Source organism: Micromesistius poutassou, assembly GCF_964030765.1.
Source record: "Micromesistius poutassou genome assembly, chromosome: 4".
Lineage (NCBI taxonomy): Eukaryota > Metazoa > Chordata > Actinopteri > Gadiformes > Gadidae > Micromesistius > Micromesistius poutassou.
The window spans coordinates 4,057,823-4,085,201 of NC_140274.1; the positions used below are offsets into that span (position 1 = coordinate 4,057,823).

A 27,379-nucleotide genomic window follows, 5' to 3' on the forward strand; every position below is an offset into this window, starting at 1 on the left:
ATGACAAATATACTCCGAGCCCAAAGTGATTTCTTAAATGTTCTTGTCAATTGTCTATTTTCTTTTTCATATGCTTATACTCCTGATATATGTACATACAGATACCCAGGGCACACGTAATTACGCAAACGTAATTACAAAAATCAGAAGATGAACCCCTTAGGAGAATAAGACTTGGTTAGCACTCTGAAAGTCATTAATTTAGAACTTCATCTGAAAGAAGAGTAATGTCAAAAATCAGTTGGAGAATCAAAGGTTGGAATTAGTCGTGTGTTCCAGGTGGACACCATTATAATGAAAAGACGCCCTGGCTGTCACAAGTAGATTCCCCATGAGAATAGAATCAGGCTATATAGATGCTGGTTCAACCTAAATTATCCTTAGTAGAATAACTGCAGAACTGCAATGAATGCAGAAAAGTAGTTATTGATCGAAAACTAGATTTAACTGGAAAAAAAGATTAAACTCGAAGTGATCTTTTTATAAGAAGATAGGCACTGGCTATGCATGCTAATCGAACTACAATCTTCATACTCCAAACAGCCAGTAAAATGGGATTTGATTTTCACAGAGGTTTGAAACCTTTTCAGCAGACCAGGTAGGCCTGTCTTTAATTGTATCATGGTAAAGAATCAATCACTAATGTTAATGAATCTTCTTGTGCCACCCTGCCGCCACTAGGCAGAGACAATGTCAGGCCTCAATTGCCAAATAACGTTACAACCAGAAAATCAATTTATACATCAGTGTTCTACACGTCAGTGATTTTTTTTTCTCCTAGATGGAAAACCCATTCCAGGCGCAAACAACACCCTATATAAATTGCCCACTGAAGATACGGGGGGATTGCAGTCCTCGCTCTGTTCGGCGAGGACAATGACCACGACTGACAAAAACATGAGATTACAGTTGTCTTGAAAGACAATTTCACAAAGCTGCATCCAGTCATTTGGAACATGTTGTTTGGCAGAGCGAGACACTTATCTGTGTCTTAGTGTGACATTAAATGGAGAGGTAGACCTACATCTATTATTTAGGGTTGGGGAACAAGGAAACAACAATAATGGTGCAATTGCCTAAAACAGAAGAAAGATGGAAAAAGACAATGTTGACATTTGTTTTCACAATTTGGTGTCCATCCCAAGTAAGACCAGACGGGCTAGAGACCATTATGCAGTGTTATTGGAGAAGAAACATGTTATATGCTGTGGGTAGGAAGGTTACAGGAAGTTACATTGGAAAAGCCTTCAAACACACCGAAGGATGCCTCTATGGGCTGAAGTGAATGCTTTGAAATTTGTCAAGACGAATGTGTGAAGAAATCATCTGCACCCCGGGGACCATAAAAATGAGAGTCCTCTATCATTTTCCCCAAGTAAATTCCCCATTTCATCGGTGGACCTCACCTCGCTGCCTGAACTGGAACATGTGTCTGATTCCCAAAGCTATACGCTGCTGAGGGTACCATGGTTACCTGGCTTATCAGGCACGGGCAGGTGTCTCTGAAGGCAGCCATGTTTGCAAGCTCAATTTGGAGTCATCCAACCTCTGGCCTCAAAAAAAAATCATTCTCTGGAAAATTCCCCCCATGCTTCAAAGGAGGTGTATCTTGACATATCTGGGCCCATTACATCATTATCTAATAGACTGTCACAGGAGCACATTTGACAAGACAATCTATGCCTCTGAGAAGGTGGTTTGGAATAGGTTGCTTGGATATTTTTGCACTTAAAAAGGGGAGATGGTGACTGCCTACATGTAGCAGGTAAAAAAAAAGATATATGGATAAAGCTACCTTCTTGCCTAATCTAAAATAAGCATACTGATTTAGATATTTCATCAGCCGATTGTCAATCATCAGGTTGTTCTAATATGTTATTTATAGATTTTTTTCTGGGGGAAATCAAAAATCATGTCAGTTGATTGTTGATGCTAATTAGCTTAGATATCTGGTAACATAAATACAATTCTGCTTATGATTGAACTAAAATAGCATAGTCCTGCTGCATAAGGTCTGGCCCAATTCTTTGTTCCAGGTTGTTTGTTTGTTGAGTGGATTGAGCAATAGTACATTTTTAACAAAGAAATAATTGGATCAGTTGCTAGGGAGAACCAGGTCACACAACCTGCTACACTAATAGTTATAGTGCTCAGAGAGTGATGCAGAAGAGGAAGGGCGGCCAGGACATCCCCTAGCCGAGACCACATTCTCAGTCAATTCCAAAGACCCAATTATACTGGGGCTTGACAGTAAAGTTTGTAAAATACAATACTGTTTGCTTTATCCATCCATTTGTCTTCAGCAGTACCGCACTAATCCGAGAAACCAAGTGCCTGGAGAATACCTGAGGGAACGCACAGAGTGAGGAACTTGATCCACGGGGATGAATTGATTGTCCGGCTACGCCACCTCAGGGTTCAGGACCCTGGAAGGAAATGGGTTCTCTGAAGCCACTGACTTTCAAGGCTGCCATGGTGGTTGGCGATACCAACTGTGGAGAATTAGCTCCTTCAACTTGTCGTTGAATAAATCAGGACTCGGTTGAAGTGCAACACACTCGGGTAAACAACCAGAAAACAGAGTTTATATAGTGGGGAACGACGTCCGAAATGGCTGGCGCAATTAAAGCCTCAATCTTCACCACTGAGCTGAGCGTAGCAGCCGAGCAGGCACTATAGAGGCAGAGCATCATTAGATTTTTTATCTTGGATGCTGACAGCAAGTCGGTTGGTGGGAGACATGTCATACCATTATAGGATTGGCCCTGAGGGACCTTCTATAGCCGCCCACACCAATCCAGAGGCCTCTAAGAGCCTCTGGTTAGACACCATAAACCTAATTTATAGTCGCTGAGCGTGAGCAGGAGCCAGTGCAAACCAAACATTACGTAATAGAGCATGGTCCATGAGGCGATTTGTTGCTTGTCTGTGACAAATCTAATTTATGGCAACTATGAAAAAAGTATTATCACGCTATTTATTGGGAAAGTTCCAAGAAATTGTTGAATATCCCAAAGGGTCATTACATTGAAGTATATGGATATTTGTTCTCAGACCAGAACAAGTTTTCCTTTAACTCTGATGTTTTGAACCTCAAATTTTATGTAATAAACTTAATAGATATGAGACTATCAAACTTGGTATCATGATAAGATCATATTTAAATTTCATGACTATACAAAACCTTGTTTTGTTAGTGGTTAACCAATATTGGTTCATTATTGCCCAGCCCTAACAAAAACACACACACACACACGTGGGGATACACACATTAGGGCTGTCAACGAATAATCTAAATTCGAATATATATTTGAATAGTTTTTAAAATTTTATAAACCTGATGAAGGAACTTTCTTCTGAAAATGTTTCTTTCTTTGATATTCAATAAATGATTCTGTTTACCATTGAGGACAATGAAAAAATGAGTACCAGAAGGCTAAATAATAAGGCTGTTACACTGCAATGCATTTAGTACACAGTATTTATTGCACATCAAATTAAAAATATATACATCCTTCCCTCCTCAAAATCCCAAAAGTACTAACTGACAACTTTATAAAACTAACACCAATCCGATTGCTTATTGGTAGACTAGGTGAGTGTGTGACCAGATACTGGACGTGGAGCGGACTAACCCGGACTCCTTTGTTATTGTTGTCGGTGACTTTAACAGAGGAAATCTCAGCCATGAACTCCCCAAATACCGCCAGCTCATTAAGTGCCCAACCAGAGAGGAGAACACGCTGGATCACTGTTACACAACGTTGAAGAAGTCCTATCACGCCGTCCCCCGTGCTCCACTGGGACACTCTGACCACGTCATGGTCCACCTGATTCCTGCATACAGGCAGAAATTAAAACTCTGTAAACCTGTTGTGAGGACGACTAAAAAGTGGACTAGTGAGGCTGTGGAGGATCTTCAGGCGTGCTTGGACTGCACTGACTGGGACATTTTCAGGTCTGCCACCAACAGTCTTGATGAGTACACAGATGCTGTGACATCTTATATCAGCTTCTGTGAGGACAGCTGTGTACCATCTCGCAGCAGGGTGATCTACAATAACAACAAACCCTGGTTCACAGCAGAACTCGGACAGCTAAGGTTGGCAAAGGAGAAGGCGTTTCGGAGTGGAGACAAAGACCGGTTTAAGGAGTCCAAATACAGGTTTAGCAAGGCGGTGAGAGATGCTAAACTCTCGTATTCAAAGAGACTCCAACAGCAGTTCTCAGATAACGACCCAGCGTCTGTCTGGAAGGGTCTGAGACTGCTCACCAACTACAAACCGTCTGCCCCCCACTCCATCGACGACCCACACCTGGCCAACGACCTGAACGAGTTCTACTGCAGATTCGACAGACAATGCAGTCTTGTTACCATCCCCCGTACCCCCATTCACCATCCCCAGATCACCACACCCTCCCCCCCCACCTCAGCAGGAGCCCAGGAATGTCCTCTCCTGCCTACCTCTGAGACCCCCTCCCCCCCTCCGACACCTCTCTCCATCCTGGAGAGGGATGTCAACAGACTGTTTAAGAGGCAGGGACCCCGCAAGGCAGCTGGACCGGACTCTGTCTCCCCCTCCACCCTCAAGCACTGTGCAGATCAGCTGTCTCCAGTGTTTACAGACATTTTTAACACCTCGCTGGAGACATGCCATGTACCAGCCTGTTTTAAATCCTCCACCATCATCCCCATCCCCAAAAAAACAAGGCCCATAGAACTCAAAGACTACAGACCAGTCGCCTTGACCTCTGTGGTCATGAAGTCCTTTGAGCGCCTTGTCCTGTCGCACCTCAAATCCATCACGGACCCTCTCCTGGACCCCCTGCAGTTCGCCTACAGAGCCAACAGGTCTGTGGATGATGCTGTAAACCTGGCCCTCCACTTCATCCTCCAGCACCTGGACTCAGCAGGAACCTACGCCAGGATCCTGTTTGTGGACTACAGCTCTGCCTTCAATACCATCATCCCGAACTTGCTACAGGACAAGCTCTCCCAGCTGCACGTGCCCGACTCCACCTGCCGGTGGATCACTGACTTCCTGTCTGACAGGAAACAGCATGTGAAGCTGGGGAAGCACGTCTCCAACAGCCTGACCATCAGCACCGGATCCCCTCAGGGCTGCGTTCTTTCTCCCCTGCTCTTCTCCCTGTACACCAACAGCTGCACCTCCAGTCACCAGTCCGTCAAGCTCCTGAAGTTTGCGGATGACACCACCCTCATTGGGCTCATCTCTGGCGGTGATGAGACTGCCTACAGGTGGGAGATTGACCACCTGGTGACCTGGTGTGGCCAAAACAACTTAGAGCTCAATGCTCTAAAGACAGTGGAGATGGTTGTAGACTTCAGAAGGAATGCAGCCCCACCCTCCCCCATCACTCTGTGTGACTCCCCAGTCGACACTGTGGAGTCCTTCCGCTTCCTGGGCACAGTCATCAGCCAGGACCTCAAGTGGGAGCAGAACATCAGCTGCATCACCAAAAAGGCACAGCAGAGGATGTACTTCCTGCGGCAGCTGAAGAAGTTCAACCTGCCAAAGACTATGATGGTGCACTTCTACACCTCCATCATAGAGTCCATCCTCACCTCCTCCATCACCATCTGGTACGCTGCTGCTACGGTCAAAGACAGGAGCAGACTGCAGCGTATCATCCGCAGTGCTGGAAAGGTGATTGGCTGCAACCTGCCGTCCCTCCAGGACCTGCACGCCTCCAGGACACTGAGACGTGCAGGGAAGATCATGTTGGACCCCTCCCACCCTGGACATAAACTGTTCGAAACACTCCCCTCCGGCAAGAGGTTGAGGTCTGTCAAGACCAAAACCTCACGCCACAAAAACAGTTTCTTCCCGTCTGCAACCGGCCTCATCAACAACGGCCCCGGACCCCCACTGACACGCACACTACCCCCCCTTCACCCACCACCCGTCATCTGCCTATGATGACACAATTTTTGCACTACTTGCATCATTCTGCACAATTGTATATATATATATATATATATATATATATATTTATTTTTTCTCTAATTCTTCTTATTACGGTTCATTTGTATATAGAGTGTCTTTTTAATTTATTCTATTATTATCTTTTTAATTTTAATTTTTAATTTTAATTTTTAATTTTAATTTTAATTTTTTTTTTATTTTTGGAATATCTAATTGTATTGGACCACTTGATTTATTGTTTATTGTTTGTAAATATCGTGCGCACTGAAAAAAAAAAACAAGAAAAATTCCTCATATGTGAAAATGTATTTGGCAATAAAACCTTTCTGATTCTGATTCTGATTCTGATTCTGAACGTCCATGCCTTAATCCTTGTTCCCTTTGTCACTTAAGGACTCTATCCATCTCTGTACGAACGCTGAACTGAGCGGGAAGACAGAAACCACAGTGAGCGACTTCTTCTCCTTCATCTTATTATTTTCCGTCAGTATCAACGATACTTGGCATATCACTGCCTCCAGCGAGTGACTGAGTCACGTCAGACAGGCCAGGGTTGCCAGATACTGCGAATCCCGCACAATCTTACTTGTTTCCGTCACTGTAAAATCGGGAGATTAACGGGAGAAATTACTGACCGGAAGCATCGCGGGAGATAGGGTTAAAAATCGGGAGTCTCCCGCGTGAATCAGGAGAGTTGGCAAGTATGCATCCTCCATTAGACCACGCCTCCACCCTCCATCTCCCTCCATATCTCCAAGATAGAAGACTTCTGAGAGACGGTCTTATCCCTCTCTCCAGCCACCAGTAAAAGATGATGAGGCTTTTAATCCTGAAGAGAAAACTTATCTCCCATCTCTCCACGGATCTCTCCCCTTTTCCAAATAAAACAATAACCGCAGAAAAATCTGCTCTTCCCCCTTTTCTCTCTCAGGTGACCATCAATCGCTCTCTTCTGCAGGGATATCAGCTGCCATTATGAAACTAACCAATCTCCAGGCCCACCAATCGCCTGCATACCGCCCCTACCCACCCCATTTCCTACACAACTCCAGAAAGCCCATTGTCTCTTACTGCCCTGGTTCAGATCCTCCTCATCCTCCGCCACCAGACAGGTTGTTTACTTCCGGCAGAGCCCCAAAGTTAAAAAGAGGTAAGACACATTTTTCCAGCACAATGCCTTTCACACAACATTTAACCTTACAAATGAATCTCCCTTTTTGGATAAAGGCAAAGGACGTTTCTGACATGCTGATGCAAGACAGGCCGAGATTGGTGATTCTCAAACAATAAGGGGGCTTGTCATCTTTGAAGGGAGTAACTGTGGTGTAAAAAATTGCCAATTATAAGCGTGACACTGCCTCGCAATTAGCAGAACAAGAACAAGAAGTGATAGATTGTGAAACTCTGCGTGTTTCAACTGGCCATGCCTCATTAGCCCGGGAAGAAGAGCCACACGTGGCAATGGCTGACACATTCAGTAGCCCGGAATTACAGCAGGAGCAACATCACCACCACCACCACCACCACCACCTCAGAGTAAATCAAACACCAGTTTGTGGCGTTTGTGCATCTGGGCTGCTCACTGTGTGTGTAGGCACTGGGTGTCTGAAGCCCACGGACCAAGAATGTCTATCGGAGCAAAGGTCTCATTTAAAGCATGAATGTACCTCATTAGTGTGTGCGGCTTTTTTTTTCCCAGAGCACACCTGGTCCAGAGCGTCACGACCCTCGCCTACACTGGGGGTGCGAATGACACTCTCCCATCGACATGCATCATTTATGGCTACGCTCAGCAGGGGAGAAGCGTATGCTAGTTGGAACACGTTTGCATCCCACATGTTTTTTTTTTCTGATATGAAATCAGATAAGAACCCACGATGTTCAGAAAATCTGTTATTTTACTTACTTGCAGGTGAGGTCCGTAAGAAAAAACAAAAACCTGCAAGGTCAAAAGGACGAGCTAATTATCCCAAAGAGCTGATTGGGCTAGAGTTTGGGGGCTAAGTGTCTTGATGGCTTCATCTCCCTGGTGAGCCCACGCCTGACTAAGTCAGTCTGGCGGAAGCTGACCGCATCATTAGTCAAATGAAAATGGAGGCTGGCTTGGAGACGTGATGGGAAAGGGCTCTTGTCAGAATGCAGTGGCAGCACCTTTTACTGCATCCATGCAGCCAGTCCACGTTTCATTACGACTCATTGCACTGGGTCTATATGTGGAGTTCCTTGCCATTAAAAACCTGAATTTCACTCACTCTGTCACTTGTATGTGACAGTTGTTAGCTACCCCCAACTGCTTCACTTACTTGTGATTTTTACCACTTTTCTCTCCCCAGGTTGTGCTGTGACAGGCATGCACGCATGCAGTGCAAGCAAACACTGCAAGCACACACTGCAAGCACACACACACACACACACACAAAATGTAGAAGTAAATATGAGCAGCAGCTCAATGCAAATGCAGTTAATGAGGTATTGACTGTATCAGTTAGGGGTAGGTCTGTCTGCAGGGAGCATGCTATAATTGCCTGGAAGCTAGCTGGGCATTACCCTTGCTAATGATTCATGCTGAGAGAATACACTTACAGTGCTCCAACTATTCAATCCTACATATTTATATATAAGAAATCTGTTACAAAACACTTTTAAACTTAAGATAGATTGGATTTTCATAGCATATTTGTAACCGTAATTTGCAGTATGTGCTGTATTGTACAATTACAGAAAAATATAGTATCTTTGCATTGTATTACATTTCTACTTTGATATAAAGGTTTACAGAAAAATCTTCTCTACAAGTAGGTAGGTATTAATGTGAATAACCCATTATTCTTGTGTGTGTGTGTGTGTGTGTGTGTGTGTGTGTGTGTGTGTGTGTGTGTGTGTGTGTGTGTGTGCATGCATGCTTGTGTGTGTGTGGACGTGCCAGGGTGAATGCGTGCATTTGTGCGTGCATGTCTGTCCAGTCCACTATTCAAGTCCCTACTGATATCTGGTAAAATGTCACATGACAGAAGAGTCGTTATTGGATTCTGTCAAGTCTCAGTTATTGGCTGGCTTTGACACAGAATACTGGGCCTTCATAAAATTGTGGAATCTGAAAGTCGATTCAACAACAGATGCCCATCTCTGTACAATAGGACTCCAACCATTATTACATGTGAATTGGTGATGGAATGACACAGTTTATCCATCAATTGCCATCTGGTATTTGTGACTATTATTTGTTACCGTCATCAAAAATCGAATAAATAATTTAACTTTGCCTCAATTCAAATGACCTACTTTCTGTTTTTGCATCATTTCAGATTTGTATGCAGTATATACATATCTGTATATGAACTGGATCCATAAATAATATTTATTGTATATAGAATATTGTATGCTAAGGTTATTCAGACTCTCCCTTGTTAGCCACTTTGGATAAAGGTGTTTCCCAAATGTAACACAAATGTAATGTAAACCATTTTGGTTGAAGTAAAAAAACAATACGTAAACCATCACAGTGAGTTGGACAAGGTGGGTCCAAAGCCAGCAGAACAGAGATTTTTCTATCGGTAATATTACACCTGTAGGCACAAAATGACACTTGAAAGCTTTTGAAATTAGTTTAAAAGAGCAGAAGAAACTCTATGACAGCCAGTGCTACCAACGGCAAGACATCCACATTTGCTCTGAAAGTGTTATACTTTTTATGCTATGGCCAATTAATTACACTTCAGGAGAAGTAATAATTAATGTCATTCAGAAACTCCCTGACACCGTCATGGAAGGATGAAGGATGAGAAATAGTATAGTAATCCTTTTTCAGGGAAAAGCCCATTATTAGTATTGCGCATACCCAAGAAAATTGAAAAACTGAAGAATGTGGAATTCATAATTGCCAAAGAAGATAAAGGCAGCTAATAATAATGCTTAATTTAGTGCTTTTTGTTGATCATTCTCCTCTGACCAGAGGAGCCTTCGCAGCCTTGATATTTCCACAAAACTGCTCAATTTGAACAAAACTAATGAACAATTTGCACGGTCATTAGCTTCGTAACAGAAAAGAATGCATAAGGCTTAACACCCACAGCAATCTCTGAGAAAGTAATCGCAACCGGTGAATGTGGAAGCACATTTGCTTTGCAAGCGAATAGGCAATGTATCCTTAGAAACAGTGGTTTGTTTGTCTGTCATACTGACTTCTTTATTTGCTGTATGGAAACCATGTGACATTTGTGTTGACCTAGTTCTACCTAAGAAATGATACATTCAGCGTTTTTCAAAATAGATATATGTGCCTTCTACCTTGGCACTTATTATTCTCTAAAGGTAGAAGAAGAAAATTCAGGTTTCTGACCTAATACAATCAAAGTGAACCGAGCATTTACTTCTGAATCAAATCAGTGTTAGTCTCCGGTTGTATGAATGTAGGTAGAAGCATCTTCATCTAAGTCCATGAGCATGCACAGTGGTGTGTCAACACAGAATATAAAATTGTGGATTTGTTCATTTGTGGTTGCTGTTGGACAAAACAACCAAGCTAGGGCAGTTATATGGGAGCTGCTTCCACTGGTTGGAATATAATGGATGTCAATTTCCTGCCAACTGCCCAGTTCGCGATGGCACGTCCAACACGAGAGGGGATGAGTTGAACAATAATCCTGGCTCATTTACATCTTGACATAGACAATGACCACAATTAACCTGGGGTCTTAGAAAACCAGTCAAATCCTTTATGTCCACTCTACTGGGAAAAAAACTGTAATGGAAGTTGATTAGGATCATAATTCAATGTTCTTTTCCTATGTGGCACTCAAATGGTATTCGCTCCATATGTATGGCGACTAGAGTGGATAATCACAGAAACAAGGTACTACCGAGTACAGAGTATGTTAAAACACACACACACACACACACACACACACACACAAAGCCAAACAGTGGGAAGGAATCAAGTCCTTGTCACTAAATGGTCACGTTTTAATCTCTACAGACAAGACAACTGGCACGGGTGTGTGTAATTTGTCCTTGTGCGTGGTAACAACAGTAAGGAACATCAGTGGATTACAATAACCCTTTTGACTTAGGCAGCAGGTAAGATTAGCCTCCACAATGCTCCTGTTGTTGCACCTCTCTGCAGCTCAACACAACCAAACACACATTGTATACTTGTATTGGTTAATTACACAAAAAATTGGGAATAACAGAACTTGTAACTCAAGATTGTTTGTGTGAGCTCTGCTCAGAGTGGTTACAGACTATATACATTTCCAAGTTTTCCAGTCACACTTTATTTTAATCTTTAATTGGATTTGCTGAACTTATAATACTAACAATGCCCTGTTGGGAAAGCTGTTCCGCCTTCAACCAAGAGATCAACCAGAGAGAAATAATGAACATATTTTTAAATCTATGATGATGGTAAAATACCACCAATAGTTTGAGGGAGTTCCACTCTTTCTGTCAGCTCGATAACTGAACATTAAACCAAATAAGAGTCAAACACTAGCTTTTATATAATGTTAATGATAATATCATACAGTAGGACGTTGACCATTCATGCAGACGGCTATGGAGTTTGACTCCAGGCTGCCAAACGCACTGGGTTCGATCCCCAGTGTACCTTCTGCTGGATGAATGTGTACCAAGTCAAAGTGTGTTAAAAAATTTATTAAATTCCAGCAATACATTTAGAAATAAGAAAAGAGGAGTACAAGACTGATACACCTCAGACAGGTTTGCTGCTCACTTCTCGTGTGCTATATATAGCATCCACATGGGATGTGATTATTAAACTGGCTAAGCTAATTAGCTACGGGTCTTCTCTAGTGAATGTGCCAGTCAGCTTCTGCTAAGTTTGCCTCATAAGTGCCAGACCTGTCTGAATATGACAGGCAGTCAGCACTAAACTTTACCCCACTCACCAGGTGTTCCTATAATAATAATATAACAATTCCTGAAGTCATGTAGGCCTACACATTTAGCTCAATTCACAAGTGGTGTTCCACCCTTGAGTGATTTCAATTGTTGCCTTGTCTTAAGTGCATAAATTACAGTGGGTTGTTTCAAGGAAAAAACCCTGAATTGAGCAGACAGGCACATTCGGCCGGACTTGACAAGGATAACATGACATATGACTGCTTAATATATAATGAGAGCAACTGTTTATTTCGCTCAGAGCATTGTCTTCACCCCCATTTATGTTCTCTGCATCACTTGGCCTACTAATGGCATGGCCCTATAAAACAACAATGTTATATAGAAAGAGGTTAAAGCTGTCTAAAGGTTAAGTAGCCAACTCACACATTACCAACAAGTTAAAACACTAGACATGGCATACAGTAGGCCGACATTTAGGACATAACCTATGACTGCCAGGAACCACACTTGGGGTAAAACTTGAAGAGAAAGTCATTTCAAAACTGTAAAAACAAAAGTGTACCAACAACGGTCAACGTGTATCACCAAACCTTCTCCTTCACCCACCAACCTGTGTGCTTAACGAACTTACCTAGAAGCATCCACATCAGTGCCAGCACGGTGTGAAACGTCCTCTTTACCTCCATGGCCCCACATCCACCGGCGGCTCCAGAGCAGAAGACGGTTGGGAAACGGTTTCCTCGGTCGACTCGCGAGCTCCTCTGGTCCTCCGCGCGCTGTGCTTCACCAACAGGCACGCTGCTGTTTCAGCGCGAAGCCGAGGCACTACTTAAGACAGGTCGGTCATTGTAGGTGAACTAAACGTCTCTACCTTCTTCTACCCTCCTGCCCGGTCAACGGGTGACATTTCGCAGGGGTGCTTTTCTTTTAGTAGAGCTGTTTTACAACCATGACGAGCGCCAGACTGTTTTCCTGAAGGTTTCCATGGTTTCTGAGGGGTTCAAACCAGCGGAGCGACACTTACTTTTACCAACTGCCCGTTCCACCACCGGCGTGCCGCGCGCTCCTGAGTAGTACTCCTCCACTGCCTCGGTCCACGCGACCGTTAATTCACCTGCGCGTGCTCGCGAGCGCCCCCTAGCCTTAATGACCGGGGGCTCCCCGCGCAGAAGGACAACCGGTACAGCAAGAACCGGTTGTAAAACCTTGCATTAATTACACATCATAGCTGCATAGGTTACTTTATGTGAGTGTATGCTCACCTAATGTATGCGTGAATGAGTGTATGCCCACCTAATGAATGCGTGAATGAGTGTAGCCTATATTAACTGTGCGGCCCGGGTAATTCTTTAGTCTTGGCAAGGTCAGGTTTTGTGACGTTTATGCATTCAGGCTGCGAACATATTAAAACACTGAACATGACTTTCATTGGCTACGTGCACATGTTGCAATATGCAATAGGCTGCTATAGACATGCAATATGCAGTAAGGTGCATATATAAAGCTATGTTAAGAGTAACTTAGAGACAAAGATACATTTTATAAACAATGAAAACACATGATATAAACCATATAATACAATCCAGATTAAGAATCAATTATGAAGAAGAATAGTTCTTATAAGAATAATTCTATAAAACAACAACAATGGAATCATGCTGTAGGCATCACATTTATTATACCATAGTAGTGCCAATGCAATTATAACTCCTTGATATATATTGCAAAGTAGCCTATATTTCAAGAAAGCAGACTCAAGTGATAAGGCTCCAATCCCCAGACAGCAGTGAATAACAACCACTGTATTCTCTTCTTCACATCGTAGGCTAATGTAGCTCTGACGGCAGGTAGGCCCTCATAAATGGGTTGTCAGGTGAAATATTTATGGCGTCTCGGCCCGGGTATTGTTTTAGTAATGGCATGGGACGGATGAAATACACCATATTGCATTTTCTTGCGGTTCTGCAGTTTTTTTTCTTAAGTACGTCGGTTGACCTTGATTTCAACTATGTCCCCGTCACAAAAACATTGGTTTGTGTGTTGCTCTTTCAAAACTGACTGCAATATTATTATTTTATTAAAGTGGTTCTTATAATCAATCATCAAATGGTGTGTGAGGATTATTTGATTTGATTATTTAGGTTTATTTCAATGTAGCCCTTCAATAACTACAGGCCTACAGTGTGCAGTAGGCCTATAGCCTACCCAGCAGAGCCCTTTTCCGTTATCCATAAAAAAGGCAAAGATCAGAACTAATATCTATTCTTAACTATTTAAGCGTTGTCCACCTTCACCTATGTTAAAGAAGCCATCATCCAATACTACTTCAGGCACAAACTAAGCTACTAGTTTGTTAAAATGATTGATTGTGCATCAACCTGCAGCACAGTTCCTAAAAAAATTGTACTCTGTATTAAAGAAATACCGAAGACAGATGGACTCCTCTTAACTTGTTTATGTATCAGACTCGGTGGATCATGACGGCACTCGAACTCAGGGCTCGAAACCGTTCCTGAACAAGCTTTTTGTTCAACTTCTAGATAATGGAGGGGCCCTTATCTCAGTGCCAGGAAATGAAATATAGTCCGTGGCCTTGACTGGTCAGAGCCTGATAGCATGCCTTTCAAAGGGGTATTTCTGTGTGTGTGTGCTTTGTTCCAGAACATCCTCTAACCTTTGTGACGGTGTCTGGATCCCATGTTGTCAGGATCACCTGTCCTTCTCCGTGTGGCAGAGATGAAAGCGAATCCGTTTTCTATTTGGGCGTCCAATGATTACTTTGTGCCATCTAGTGGTCACAACTACTACTACGACTAGTCTAGTACTATCAGACATATCACTGCTACCGTTTCATCTACTTCAATTACCATCTCCAGAGAATATCTTATCTTATATATTTTATTAGGCATTATGTGAACTTGCTCATGTAACAAAATGGATAATCCCTTTTCAATTATTCATTAGTTAATTTCATCATGTCGGTCATGTGAGAAATTCTGGTTGAATAAGATTTCAAGTGTATTATCGCAAAGATGCAATGTTTGTGATGGACTGTCCTCATAAACCGGCCTTGCTGAAATAATGAAAATTACTAGATGGACTACCAGCATGTGTTTTAATGATCAATAAAAACAAACAAATAAATAAAATAATAATCAAGTGTGTTATTTGACTGTGTAATCGCATTCAGGCGTGACGTTTCATTTGAAAAAGCAAAGAGGGAAGTGGAATTCTAGCTGACAAAGCAGCACGTTTAAGCATTTCACGATTTAACCTCATCATTCATCATTCAACCTTCCGCTAGTAAGGGTACTAAGCTCCCGGTGCTGCTCAGGTGCCCTTCAGCAAAAACGGAGTAAATGCAAGTAATGTCCAACAATGGCCTGCAGGGGGCACGCTAAGCATTAAAAAAATATAATTAAAAAAACATCACCCATACTGGCACAGACTCTTTCCTTTCATTCATCCATGCCCTTCTGTTGGATTTGGAGGGATTTCCAGTGGTAATTAGAGTAATCAGTGTTAAGTACCTCTTCCTATCCTCCTTGAGCCCCTGTTGATATTGTGACATATTCTTTTGGCCAACTCAGCTTATAGTCAATTAGAATATGCATGGTCCTACTGCCACTCAGATTATCAGAGTCAAAGGAGAAAGAGGATGGAATTAAGGAAAAAATTCAGTCAGAGAGACACACTGTCACCCTTGCTTTTAGGGAACAAGCACACACACACACACACACACACATGCAGGCACACACACACACACACACACACACACACACACACACACACACACACACACACACGCACACACACACACACACACACACACACACACACACACACACACACACACACACACACACACACACACAGCTCCACCGGATTAGGGATTGTTGCATCAGCAATTGAAAGGTGGTGGAAAAAAAGTTGGCCCTCAAAATACCTTATTCCCCACAGTATGGCGGTGGTGGTGGATTGGGTGTAAGGGAACGATTCTCCACGCGCGTGATGTCACTCACAGACCTAGTCCCAAAGAGCTGTTAAACATGAGTGGCAATTACATCAGTGATCTCCCTTCACCCACTCATTTCGTCATTTCGCTCCCTTCACCCCCTCTCGTTTAGCTGCAGACGCAGACGGTTGAGCGGTAATTTGTTTCATTGCTACAAACACCATGGCGGCCCTGTAATTAAGAGACACTCAGCAGAGGGGTCGTTAGCCCTCCCAATCCCTTCCCAATAAGCAGGCCGTGGCTGCTGCCGCAGGTGCTTACGACAAACTCCAAACTTTGAGACGATCGACCTGTTTTATTTGGCTCTCCAGGGCTTGATGAAAAGCGGATGTGTTTTGTGTCCTACCTACCGCGAGCTTGCTGTCTTCCGCCAAGGTCTCAGGCAGATGAGACACTCTGGGCTGGAGGCCAAACGTCGGAGGTGTGATATTAACGTGCTTACCTTAGCACTCCCGGGCGGGGATGTAAATGACCTGCTGTGGCCCCGCCCTCCAGTACGCTGCAAGGTCTATAAATAACCCCCAGGAGTCTCACGCGTAACCTCAAGGTCTTCAAGTTGCAGTAGTGGAAACACACCACACACACACACACACACACACACACACACAAGCAGTTGATGTATAAATACTAAAGCGGATGCATAATACACACACATACACACTCACACACTCACACAGACACAAAAGGCAGATGATGTATCTATACACACATAAACACACAAACAGAAATAAACACACACACACACACACAAAAGGCAGATGATTGATATATACACACACATACACATAAACACATACAAGCAAATGATGTAAAAATGCACAAACTCATGCACAATACACACACACACACACACACAATACACACACAAAGGCAGATGAGGTATAAATACACTCACACACACACACAAACACACACACAGAAACACACACACAGGCCCACACACACACACACAGGCACACAGGCACACACACACAGCTGGATAATGAAAGCCTTGCCTTCTGTGAATAGCGGTATTTGCTGACGAGGCAGATAGCATGCCTAGCATGGAGGATCCTCTTATAAAGAAGAGGAAAACGATAGAAGTAGAAGTCGCGGCGATTAGAAAGGCAAACAGGAACCAACTGTGTACCTGCAGCCTCACAGCTCTCTGTGTGCTGTGGAGAGCAGGAGCCAGCTGCATGGGGTGAGGAGTGGACACAGCTTGAGCAGCATTACCGGGGCTGGGGATGGTGGGATTGGTTTGTGTCGGGGTTGTAAACTAGTGTTTAGATGTTGGAATCTTTAAAGGGCTTTTGGGCCTTTGTGGACGGAAGAGCAAAGAGAGATAGGGAGGTGGGGTGAAACGTTAAATGAGAAATGGTAAATGGACGGCATTTATACAATGCTTTTCTAACCAGTGGCCACACAAAGCGCTTTACAATATTGCCTAACATTCATCCACTCATACACACATTCACGGCAGAGTCAAGCATGCAAAGAAACAAAGAGCTCATCGGGAGCAGTCAGGGTGAGGTGCCTTGCTCAGGGACACCTCGGCACAGGAGGAGCGAACTAGCAACCTTGCGGTTACCAGCCAACCCACGCTACCTCCTGAGCCACATGCCCCCCCACGTAGGAGCTGTCAGTGGGTGCTAATGCTTGTAACGTATGTAATGTCATACTAATGCGGTGGGAGAAGGCCGACAGGACAAAGGAGCACGTGAAAGTGGAGTTCTGGTGAGGAAATAGATCCAGCTGCTGATAATAGCCCCAGAAGGTCAGGACCGTTGGGGCTCAAAGGTCAACCCCTGAATGTCACATGTCACATTCTTCACCCCCAGACAGACAGTCTGTCCCATCCCGCCATCTGTACCACCTAGCTGTGCTGACGCACTAGAACACACACACACACACACACACACACACTAGAACGCACACACACACACTAGAACACACACAGGCATGCATACGCAGGCACGCACATAAACACACACACACACACACACACACACACACACACACAAACACACACAGGCATGCATACGTGCATATGCACACACACACACACACATCCACACACACAAAGACGCGCATTCATATGTTAGCACGCACACACACACACACACACACACACACACACACACACACACACACACACACACACACACACACACACAGGCACACACACATCCCCCCACACACACACACACAGAGTAATTGCATTTGTTTCCACAGCTGTTAAGGTGTTGTGTTGTTTGGTAGAGAAAGTGCCCCCAGCCAGACTGGAGTATAAACCCAGAATGTCTTCACACTTATCTTACTGACTCTTCTCTTACTTACTCATACTTTAACTTCTCCTACTCGACTCGTACTGACTCACATCTTACTGACTCTTCTCCTACTTACTATTTATTTCTCTTCCCTTATTTACTCTACTACTACTCTTCTCTTACTCGCTTTTCTCCTACTCTAACTCTACTCTTACTCTACACTTACTCTTCTCTTACTGACTCTTCTCTTACTTACTTTTCTCTGCCTCTTACTCTACTCTAGTCTTCTCTTACTATTCTCCACTCTTACTCTAATCTTACTTACTTTCTCTTACTCCAAGTCTTCTCTAACCTCTACTCTAACCTCTACTCTAGTCTTCTCTTTCTCTACTCTAACTCTTACTCTTCTCTAACTCTAACTCTACTCTAACTCTACTCTAGTCTTCTCTTTCTCTACTCTAACTCTTACTCTTCTCTAACTCTAACTCTACTCTAACTCTACTCTAGTCTTCTCTTTCTCTACTCTAACTCTTACTCTTCTCTAACTCTAACTCTACTCTAACTCTACTCTAGTCTTCTCTTTCTCTACTCTCATGTAGGCTCCTTGCCTCCCTCTGGTTTTACGAGTCACACTCTTCCATTGCTGCCTGCAGATTGATGGCGTTGTGGCGTCTCTTTGTCGCCCCGCCCCCGCTCGCAGACATCTGCACCCCTCTGTTGTGTCCCCCCCGTTTCCAGCCCCATTCAGGGGGACAATGGCCGGGCAGACGCCAGACCTCACCCCCAACACCTCTCCATCACGAGGGGGCTCCTCTGGCCTTGACATGCAGACAATACCCCCATGTAGCACAAGCCAGGGTCATCAAAAAGTGGGGTGTTGCTGGGGTATCGGGGGGACAGGGTGAGTGGGAGGATGGGGGTCGATACAGAGCCGATACCCACCACCACCACCATCAGCGCACCCCAGGGAGCCGTGTGTCCGTGTCCCCCTCAAGGGGTGAGGCAGATTGCGGATCAATGTGGAGGAAGAGTGGGTGTGAGGGAACAGCTGCTTAATGAATCACAGTTGACAGAATCACAGCAGAGCCGCGGAGGACCGCAGCCGCATTGACCGGCACGACACACAGTCACACCGAGAGCAACATCCCGACTCCTGCGTCTCGCAGGGCGCGGGAGAAGAGACACTCTGACTGGGAAGGGAAGCAGCTAAAGTACATCAGTGGGGGCAGGAGATGGGACATTTTTAAATGGAAGAGGCAGTAAAATACACCGTGCCAGAATCGGTTTTGGTTTTCCTTAAAAGCATTATGATAATCACGTATTTGTTTTTTTAATTTGTTAGTGGTAGCCTATGGTAATTCGTTTTTTTTATTGACTTTCATGTGTTTCAGTCACACTGTGAAGACGTTATCAGTCCCAGTTGTTTTTTTTACTATAATAAGAAACAGTACACACACTCTCTCTCTCTCTCTCTCTCTCTCTCTCTCTCTCTCTCTCTCTCTCTCTCTCTCCTCTCTCTCTCTCTCTCTCTCTCTCTCTCTCTCTCTCTCTCTCTCTCACACACACACACACACACACACACACACACACACACACACACACACACACACAGACGCGTCGAGAGCACAGAGCGCACGAGCCTGTCTCTTTAAAGAATAGACTCCCGTAGATTGGCGAGGATGTGTTGCGGACTGCGGGGTGTGTGCAGTTCAGCGTGTGGACGTCAGTGAGCTGACGGCTAGCGGCAGAAGAGTCAGCCGGCGGGGGAAAACCTCCAACTAAACCACACACACACACACACACACACACACACACACACACTCACACACACACACACACACACACACACACACACACACACACACACACACACACACACACACACACACACACACACACACACACACACACAGTGTGTGTAGGCTAGTTTTCGGGATTCTTGCATGACCTGGATCTTCCCATGACGGCGCTGACGTCCCGATGAGCTGACCACCGCGGTGTGGGGACCACGCGAGCACAGAGAAATGACTCTTGAGTGACTGAACGCTTACCTGGAAGACGGAGCCATGATTGAGGGGTCGATGAGTTGCCAAAGTTTGGCAGCGTGATTTCATCCACTCCCAAGTGTTTCTCTCAGTGGGGATTGTTTGTTCGCTTTGGCCGACCTGGTGGGCACGTCTAAGACAACTCTCACTCCGGAGCGAGGGGACCCGCGGGGGAGCGAGTAGCGGACCTGAAGCCGAGATGATGGACGTCCACCCCGGGATAATTCTGCTCCTGCTTTCCTCCTCCGTTTCTGTCGCCTCAGGTAAGGAATCATTTCTATAATTACGGCGATTTTACTATACGCGCACACGCAAACACTGACACACAGACGCGCGCGTACACATGCACGCACGCACACACACACACACACACACACACACACACACACACACACACACACACACACACACACACACACACACACAGTAGGGTGCAGTGAAATATCTGATTATGTATATGATTATATATCTATATATCTATATATCTATATATATATATCTCATGTCTCATGTCTCCCATAATCAAATCATCCTCTAAATGTTTTGCTGAAACGATTAGAACCAAACTATTAGATTTCAACAATCAATTATAGTTCTCGTACACGAGGGGCTACAATTACAACGTAGGCCTAATACAAAAATGGGAAACGGGATCACCCAGTGCGATCAAAACGACTAATTTACTACACAGTAGGCCTAGTACAACATAATGTAATTTAGGGAAACTACTGCAATGATGAAGCAGTCATCGTCAGTGTAGCCATTAGGATGGACCACCACCTGTTTCAAGTATTCTGCTGGTCTACTTCTTACGTCATGTATCAGTTATAAAGCCATTATGCCCAGTCAGAGCGCTCCCACAGGCCGGAGAATCAACGCCTTCTCCGGTAGCCTGCCCTGAGCCCCAGAGATTTATTTTAACATAGTATAATGTATTGCCAATTAGAAAGTCACGCGAATATAATACACTTCATTAAATATTAATGTATGGCCTAATAAATGTTATTATAATCAACAGCTTTTTGTTACACCACTGGTTATAATGATAATTTGTGCAGCAAATCTGTTTTATCCAGTCAATAAGCAATTTTCTTGGCCCTTCTTTGAGATTGCCTCATTCACAAAACTGCTTAAGTACTGTCATTAAACCACAGCTCTGGCTATCTCTCCCCGCAAGGGCGCCCGGCCTATATCACTATAGGCTGCATCATCTCCTGTCTCCCACACACACACACACACACACGTCTCACACACACACACACACACACACACACACACACACACACACACACACACACACACACACACACACACACATAAGGGTTCTCACATGCGCACACACACACACACACACACACACACACACACACACACACACACAGGCGTATTGACTTTGCCATCAGTAGCCCTAATATAAGTCATTGAGCTGTTTTTCCCCTTTTTTTTTTTACGTGACCCAAGCTTAATTTGAAGCAAGCTGTTGACGTGTTGGCTGCTGATAGTAATCAGTGCCAAACCACTCTCTCCGGGCCAGTAATTGGTGTCCAGGCTCTCCTCCTGTACGTTGGAGTGACTAATACGGCCATAAACACTAAACACTAAAGCCTCTCCGGAGCCCAGGCCTGACGAGATGGCTGCAGATACAACCAGCAGCACCGAGCCCCCTGCTCGCCTGGCACTGGAACACGCCAGCGGCCGCCGTCATGTGACCGGCTGTCGACGACCATCTTCTTCAGGGTACCGCTGGCGGTGATGACATCACTGAAATAAATAGGCAAGGGTGGGGGGTGGGGGGTGAGACGGGCTGACAAAGGGAGAGAACACGCACTCTGCCAAATCCAATTCAATCTCAACTTTCTGTTGATATATAGATCAAGAGCCCGCTGGCACATCAAGCCCGTCCTTCAGAGACCGGGAACCACATCCACAAGGGAACGTTTTCCCGCCCTCTTTCAATTATGCAAATGATGATGGGGATGATGGGGAAGAGAAATCCCGAAGGGCCGGGAGGACTTGTGTTGTGGTTAACACAAGTCCCCACTTGCTCTTGCTCCTGAGAGCGGAGCGGATCGCCCCGCGCTGCAGGATCACACCACACACAGCAGAGTGTGTTCAGGGTGCATTGTGAGCTGTCAGGGTCGCTGTTGGAGAGCTTTAATGGATCACTGAAGGGTTGGGCAGAGACCCTCTTGGAGAGGACGTGCCGTCCCTCTCCGCTCCGTTCTGTTGTTCTCACACATGCAGCGTGACAGGACCACACATCTGGCCCCCGGGGGACAACGCAACTGACACGGGGTTAATATCTGTACAATATTAATTAATCCACCTCCTCCTCCCCTCCCACATCATGTAACAGTTGCTGGCAGCACATACGCCAAATATAGCCCGAATCAACTGGAGTGGATACATGATCTTTATGTCTCCCGTTAGCCAACATCATGCTAACTCCCTCCAATGGTTAACAAGGCTGAAGTATGTGAGGAGGCCATGGGCAAACATGTGGGAGTTTGCAATTAGGGCAAATGTATTAGCTTGTCTGTCATGGCCTAATGTTTCCCCATAATAGGCTTCTTTCAATGTGACGGTTCGCCGGCTTGCTTGCACAAATATTAAATTTTTCTCTGTATGTAAATGTGAATTTCCTTAATACATCAGATGCAATTATCTTAATGGACGTGGTAGGTGCTCATTCCTGCGTGTGCAGAAGCCTCTTATATTGCGTATGGTATTTTGTTCATTGGCTTACGGTCAGTGGAACCCGTTATTAGCTAGGCTCTCCGAGAGCCCTGGTGAATACAGCGACCATGTCGGTTTATTGTCATTAGGAGCCACGGAACAACATATACATATGATGATTTCAACCGTGGTTGAAGGCTTTGCTGTTGTTTGTCAGTCTTGGGTGCCTCGTATCCAACACCGCCCCCGCCGCACATTCAAACCCACATTCCCAAAGTCATAGTTGTTGTCGCACTCGGATGAAAAACAACCCGCGCACACGCAGACATACCCACGCAGGCACCCACACAGGCACGCACAGACACATACACAGACACACAATCACAGACACACAATCAGACACACACACACACACACACATACACACACACACACACACACACACACACACACTATACGCTTCAAGGTCCCGCTTCAATATCAGAGATAAGACTAAGCTGAAGCTCAATTTCTTAACAATTGTGTTCAACCATATCCTTTCAGGTGCGATGACATTTCAGAATTCGGAAGTACTAGGCAATTAAATTGAATGAATAAACTGAATAAACGCACGATGCAGTCCATTTCAGAACTTTTTCCAGCACGTGTGGCGTTTGACTTTAACTTGCAGCACTTGTCATTCACCTATTCCAATATTTAAAACGAAATAGTTGTCAGGCCCAAAATGTCACAGTTTCGTTCAGATCATTCAAGCTAATAAACAACCTTAAGTAAATGCCTTTGCTTCCTCCTCTTGAGTGCACACTTTCTTATTTCCAAGGTTTTTATTAAACTGAGTTTAAACGGTGTAATGGCCTGTGATTCATCTCTGAGCGGCGACACACTCTTATGGAGTAGCAATCTGGAGCTACACCTTGTCGTCTTTGTCAAAACAAACATGGCTGACAGGGTGTTTTTTTCTTCTTCTCCTTCTCCCTGCGGTTGTGCGTCCAAGAGCGGTCCCGCAATCATCCTGTCATGAATCAAACATGACCCTGAATATACATCAAAGTCTCCTCGGGCAGCGCGGGAGAGTGGTTGATGCCCAAGGTGGCGTGGAATCATCCGGTGATTGCAGAGTTGTCGTTTGGTCGTGCGGGTTGTTTTCGTCGACAGCCGCCAGGGCCCGAAGCTGTTTTTCCATTCCTTTATTGCTGTCTGACGAAGCAATTATGCTTCTTCCTAACTGACAAGTGACACATTTGGTAGTTTAGGTATCACTTAGGTGTGCTTTTTTACAATAGATTAGCTTGGTAGCTGTTAGCTTTCCGAGTCCCCAACAGGGCAGTTTGGCAGTTTCCCTCGAGGCTCATCAAAGCGTTGGGTGGTGTGCTGGCATTCAGCTTTCATCTAATGGTAGAGGTTATTGTCTATTCAGTGCGGTAGAATAAAGAAATCAGTGCTTAAAAGTCCTAATTGGTACAAGGACAAAGAATCCGAATGGCACATGAGAAGCAGGATGGTGCAATGATGAAACAGCATTTAGTCCTTTAGTATTTCATCGAACAATGGAATGGGACAACGCAATCAAAGCTGTAGACCATAAAAACAGAATGTGTGAAACTAGGGCGGCCTTACATACCAGACTGATGGGGAGATGTGATATTTTGGTTCTGCCAGCGGATGTGAAATGTTTAATAAATCCTTCTCTCCGAGTATCAATAAGGTAAAATTTAGCGTTAACATCTCAAAGTTATGCAAGAGAAGTTGGAATACTTATAGTACCACGTTGTCTTCTACTCCTTCGTCTTCCTCTCCCTCCTCAACGTTGCGTCTCTTCTGAGGTGCATGTAGTCAAATGTCACGTCTTATCACGGCTGCAGTCTCCATTATGGGGTAACGCCGCCACCGCCAAATGTCAGAGTTTAAAGGGAAAGGTGTCATGCCACACATTAAAGGACACGGCATTTGAATTTGGTTTTTCAGATTACAACGTGTTGTGTTTGCCGCACATGGCTGGGTTTCCACGGCGCCGGGTTCCAGGAGTGTTGTAGGCCATGTCTAATGTCTTAGTGATGACTCTGCTCTCAGAAAGGGTTTACCGCAGGCCGGCGGCCATGTTGCTCATGTTCCTCTCTGATGCTGATCAAGTCAGTCCACATTAGATTAAATGCACATCATAAATCTGCTTACAACCAAAAGTGAGGATTTAGCCCGCTGCCTCAGATTGTTTTTTAATGCAGTGCAGCTGCATTTTTTTCAGCATTGCATTGCATACCATTAGGCTGCACACAGGAGACTGGGCCGCCCATCAGAGGCAAAACTGAGGATTTGCTTGACTTTTGAGTAGTCAAGATTATATCCGGAGATAAAGCCTCGGTCGGCACTGTAAACAATTATGCCCTGCGCGTCTGGGGATAATATCTAAAAATACCATCTGGCAATATGATTTTGTTCTTTTAAAAAATCGGTGGGTTCCCTCGACCTGAAAGTGAAAGCAGACAGCCCCTTGAATTATTTATCGGATAACTGTTGCACATTGTTCCTCGCACTGTTCCTCCGTTTTGCTCTAAAAGCCCGGGCCTCCAGGATTGAAGTCATCGTCTTCACCCTGACAACCCGGGAGGAAGTAATGGATCCCACGAGACACAGGGAGAGAGACATGGAGAAGGAGTGAGAGAGGCATAGTATAATCAGAGAGAGAGTGAGTCAGAAAGAGAGAGAGGGACATGGTGTAGTCAGAGAGAGAGAGAGAGAGAGAGAGAGAGAGAGAGAGAGAGAGAACCATGTCCACGGGAAGGGAGAGAGAGATGAGAGAGATGGAGAGAGAGAGATGGAGTGAGAAAGCAGACAGTGAAGGAGGGAGAGGGAATGAGTTACCAATATAGGAGAGAGAGAGAGAGAAGGGGACAGAGAAGGGATTTGGGAGTTATCCTTACCTCCCTCTCTCTCACTCTCTCACTCAGTATTGTGGGTATTCCCTCTCCCTAAACGTACAGGTCACTGAATTCTCTGTCAATCTCATCCTCTCATCTTTGCATCCTCTCATCCCCTGACCCTCTTATCCTCTCATTCCCTGACCCTCTCACTGTCTCACCCTCTCACTGTCTCACCCTTTCACCCTCCCCTCATCTCATCTTCTCATACTCTGCTTCCCACCTTGCATATTCATCCCGTCCCTCACCGTGCAGACATGCTGAATGATAGATGCTCTGTCCATTAGCCGTTCTTGTCAGGGCTGTGTCTGCCACAGCTTGACAAGAAGCGCTGCTCGCAGTGGGTCAGATAGAGTACCACGCAGACAGCTAAGTAGAGTCTTTGGTCCTTATTGAATGAGACAGATGGCTACTCTGGAGGGAGAACATCTAATTCAATGACCTAAAGACCGCGTTCCACGCGTGTGTAACATAGCTGATGACATGCTCCCGGGAACATAGCATCAACATGAAAATAAGAATGAACGAACGTCATGAAGCCTCGCCCCCAGGCAAAACAGAAATAAAGTAAAAGGTGCTTTATGTACTGCCTTCTCTCTACTCAGAGATGAGTCACATGTTTGTATCCTTACCCGCATGAATACAAACACACACGTCGTGAATACACACACACACACACACACACACACACACACACACACACACACGTTATGAATATACACGCATGTCATGAACACAGACACACACACACACAGACACACACACACACGCACACACCAGTGAGGATAACTCTCTAAACCCCCCCCGCCCCCTACCCCCAGGGTCCAGGTCCCGCTTCGAGGACTCGCCGCCCCGCATCGTGGAGCACCCCTCGGACCTGGTGGTGTCCAAGGGCGAGCCCGCCACCCTCAACTGCAAGGCGGAGGGCCGGCCGGCGCCCCTCGTCGAGTGGTACAAGGACGGCGAGCGGGTGGAGACGGACCGCGACGACCCGCGCTCCCACCGCATGCTGCTGCCCAGCGGCTCGCTCTTCTTCCTGCGCATCGTGCACGGCCGCCGCAGCAAGCCCGACGAGGGCGTGTACACCTGCGTGGCCCGCAACCACCTGGGGGAGGCCATCAGCCGCAACGCCTCGCTGGAGGTCGCAAGTAAGCACGTCCCCCCCGCCCCCCCCCCCCCGCGGTGCAAAGGAGGAGGAGGTGGTGGATGGGTGTCTGGTAACCCCTGACACGCGTGTGTCACGACGTGTGTGTTTGGGGGTGTTTTGAGTGTGTGTGTGTGTGTGTGTGTGTGTGTGTGTGTGATTGTGTTTGGGGTGTGTGTGTGTGTTTCTGTGTGTGTGTGTGTGTGTGTGTGTGTGTGTGTGTGTGTGTGTGTGTGTGTGCGTGCGTGCGTGCGTGCGTGTGTGTGTGGGGGGGGGGCAGTTTTTCTGTGTGTGTCTATGCCAGTGGAGCCGGAAGATGAGCAGGTGGGGCTGTCAGATGTTTATGTACAGAGTCAGATCATATGAAAGTGTAGCTGTGATGTGTTGGGAAAGAGGTGTGTGTGTTTGGGTTGTGTGTGTGTGTGTGTGTGTGTGTGTGTGTGTGTGTGTGTGTGTGTGTGTGTTTGGGGTATGTGTGTGTGAGTGTGTTTGAGTGTGTGTGTGTGAGTTTTCCTTTGTGTGTCT

At 45.3% G+C, this 27,379-nt stretch overlaps 2 protein-coding genes and 1 pseudogene across 3 annotated transcripts in view; 2 read left to right on the plus strand and 1 right to left on the minus strand.

The window, feature by feature from the left end:
• esamb (endothelial cell adhesion molecule b) overlaps positions 1 to 12,496 on the minus strand; it is a gene marked incomplete at both ends in the record, with an annotated part of 50,297 nt that extends 37,801 nt beyond the window's left edge. Inside the window, one exon of the mRNA XM_084466702.1 lies at positions 12,442 to 12,496. Within this exon, the coding sequence (XP_084322828.1) occupies positions 12,442 to 12,496 (55 nt within the window). The remainder of the gene's footprint in view (positions 1 to 12,441) is intronic.
• LOC311342330 lies at positions 3,822 to 5,212 on the plus strand (annotated as a pseudogene). Its single transcript has one exon. The product of its transcript is annotated as an uncharacterized misc_RNA (transcript).
• A 7,822-nt stretch (positions 12,497 to 20,318) lies between the features above and the next one.
• The window catches only part of LOC311342392 (roundabout homolog 2-like), a gene marked incomplete at both ends in the record, with an annotated part of 26,135 nt that continues 19,074 nt past the window's right edge, over positions 20,319 to 27,379 (plus strand). Inside the window, 2 exons of the mRNA XM_084467232.1 lie at positions 20,319 to 20,382; positions 26,532 to 26,858. Of these exons, the coding sequence (XP_084323358.1) occupies positions 20,319 to 20,382; positions 26,532 to 26,858 (391 nt within the window). The remainder of the gene's footprint in view (positions 20,383 to 26,531; positions 26,859 to 27,379) is intronic.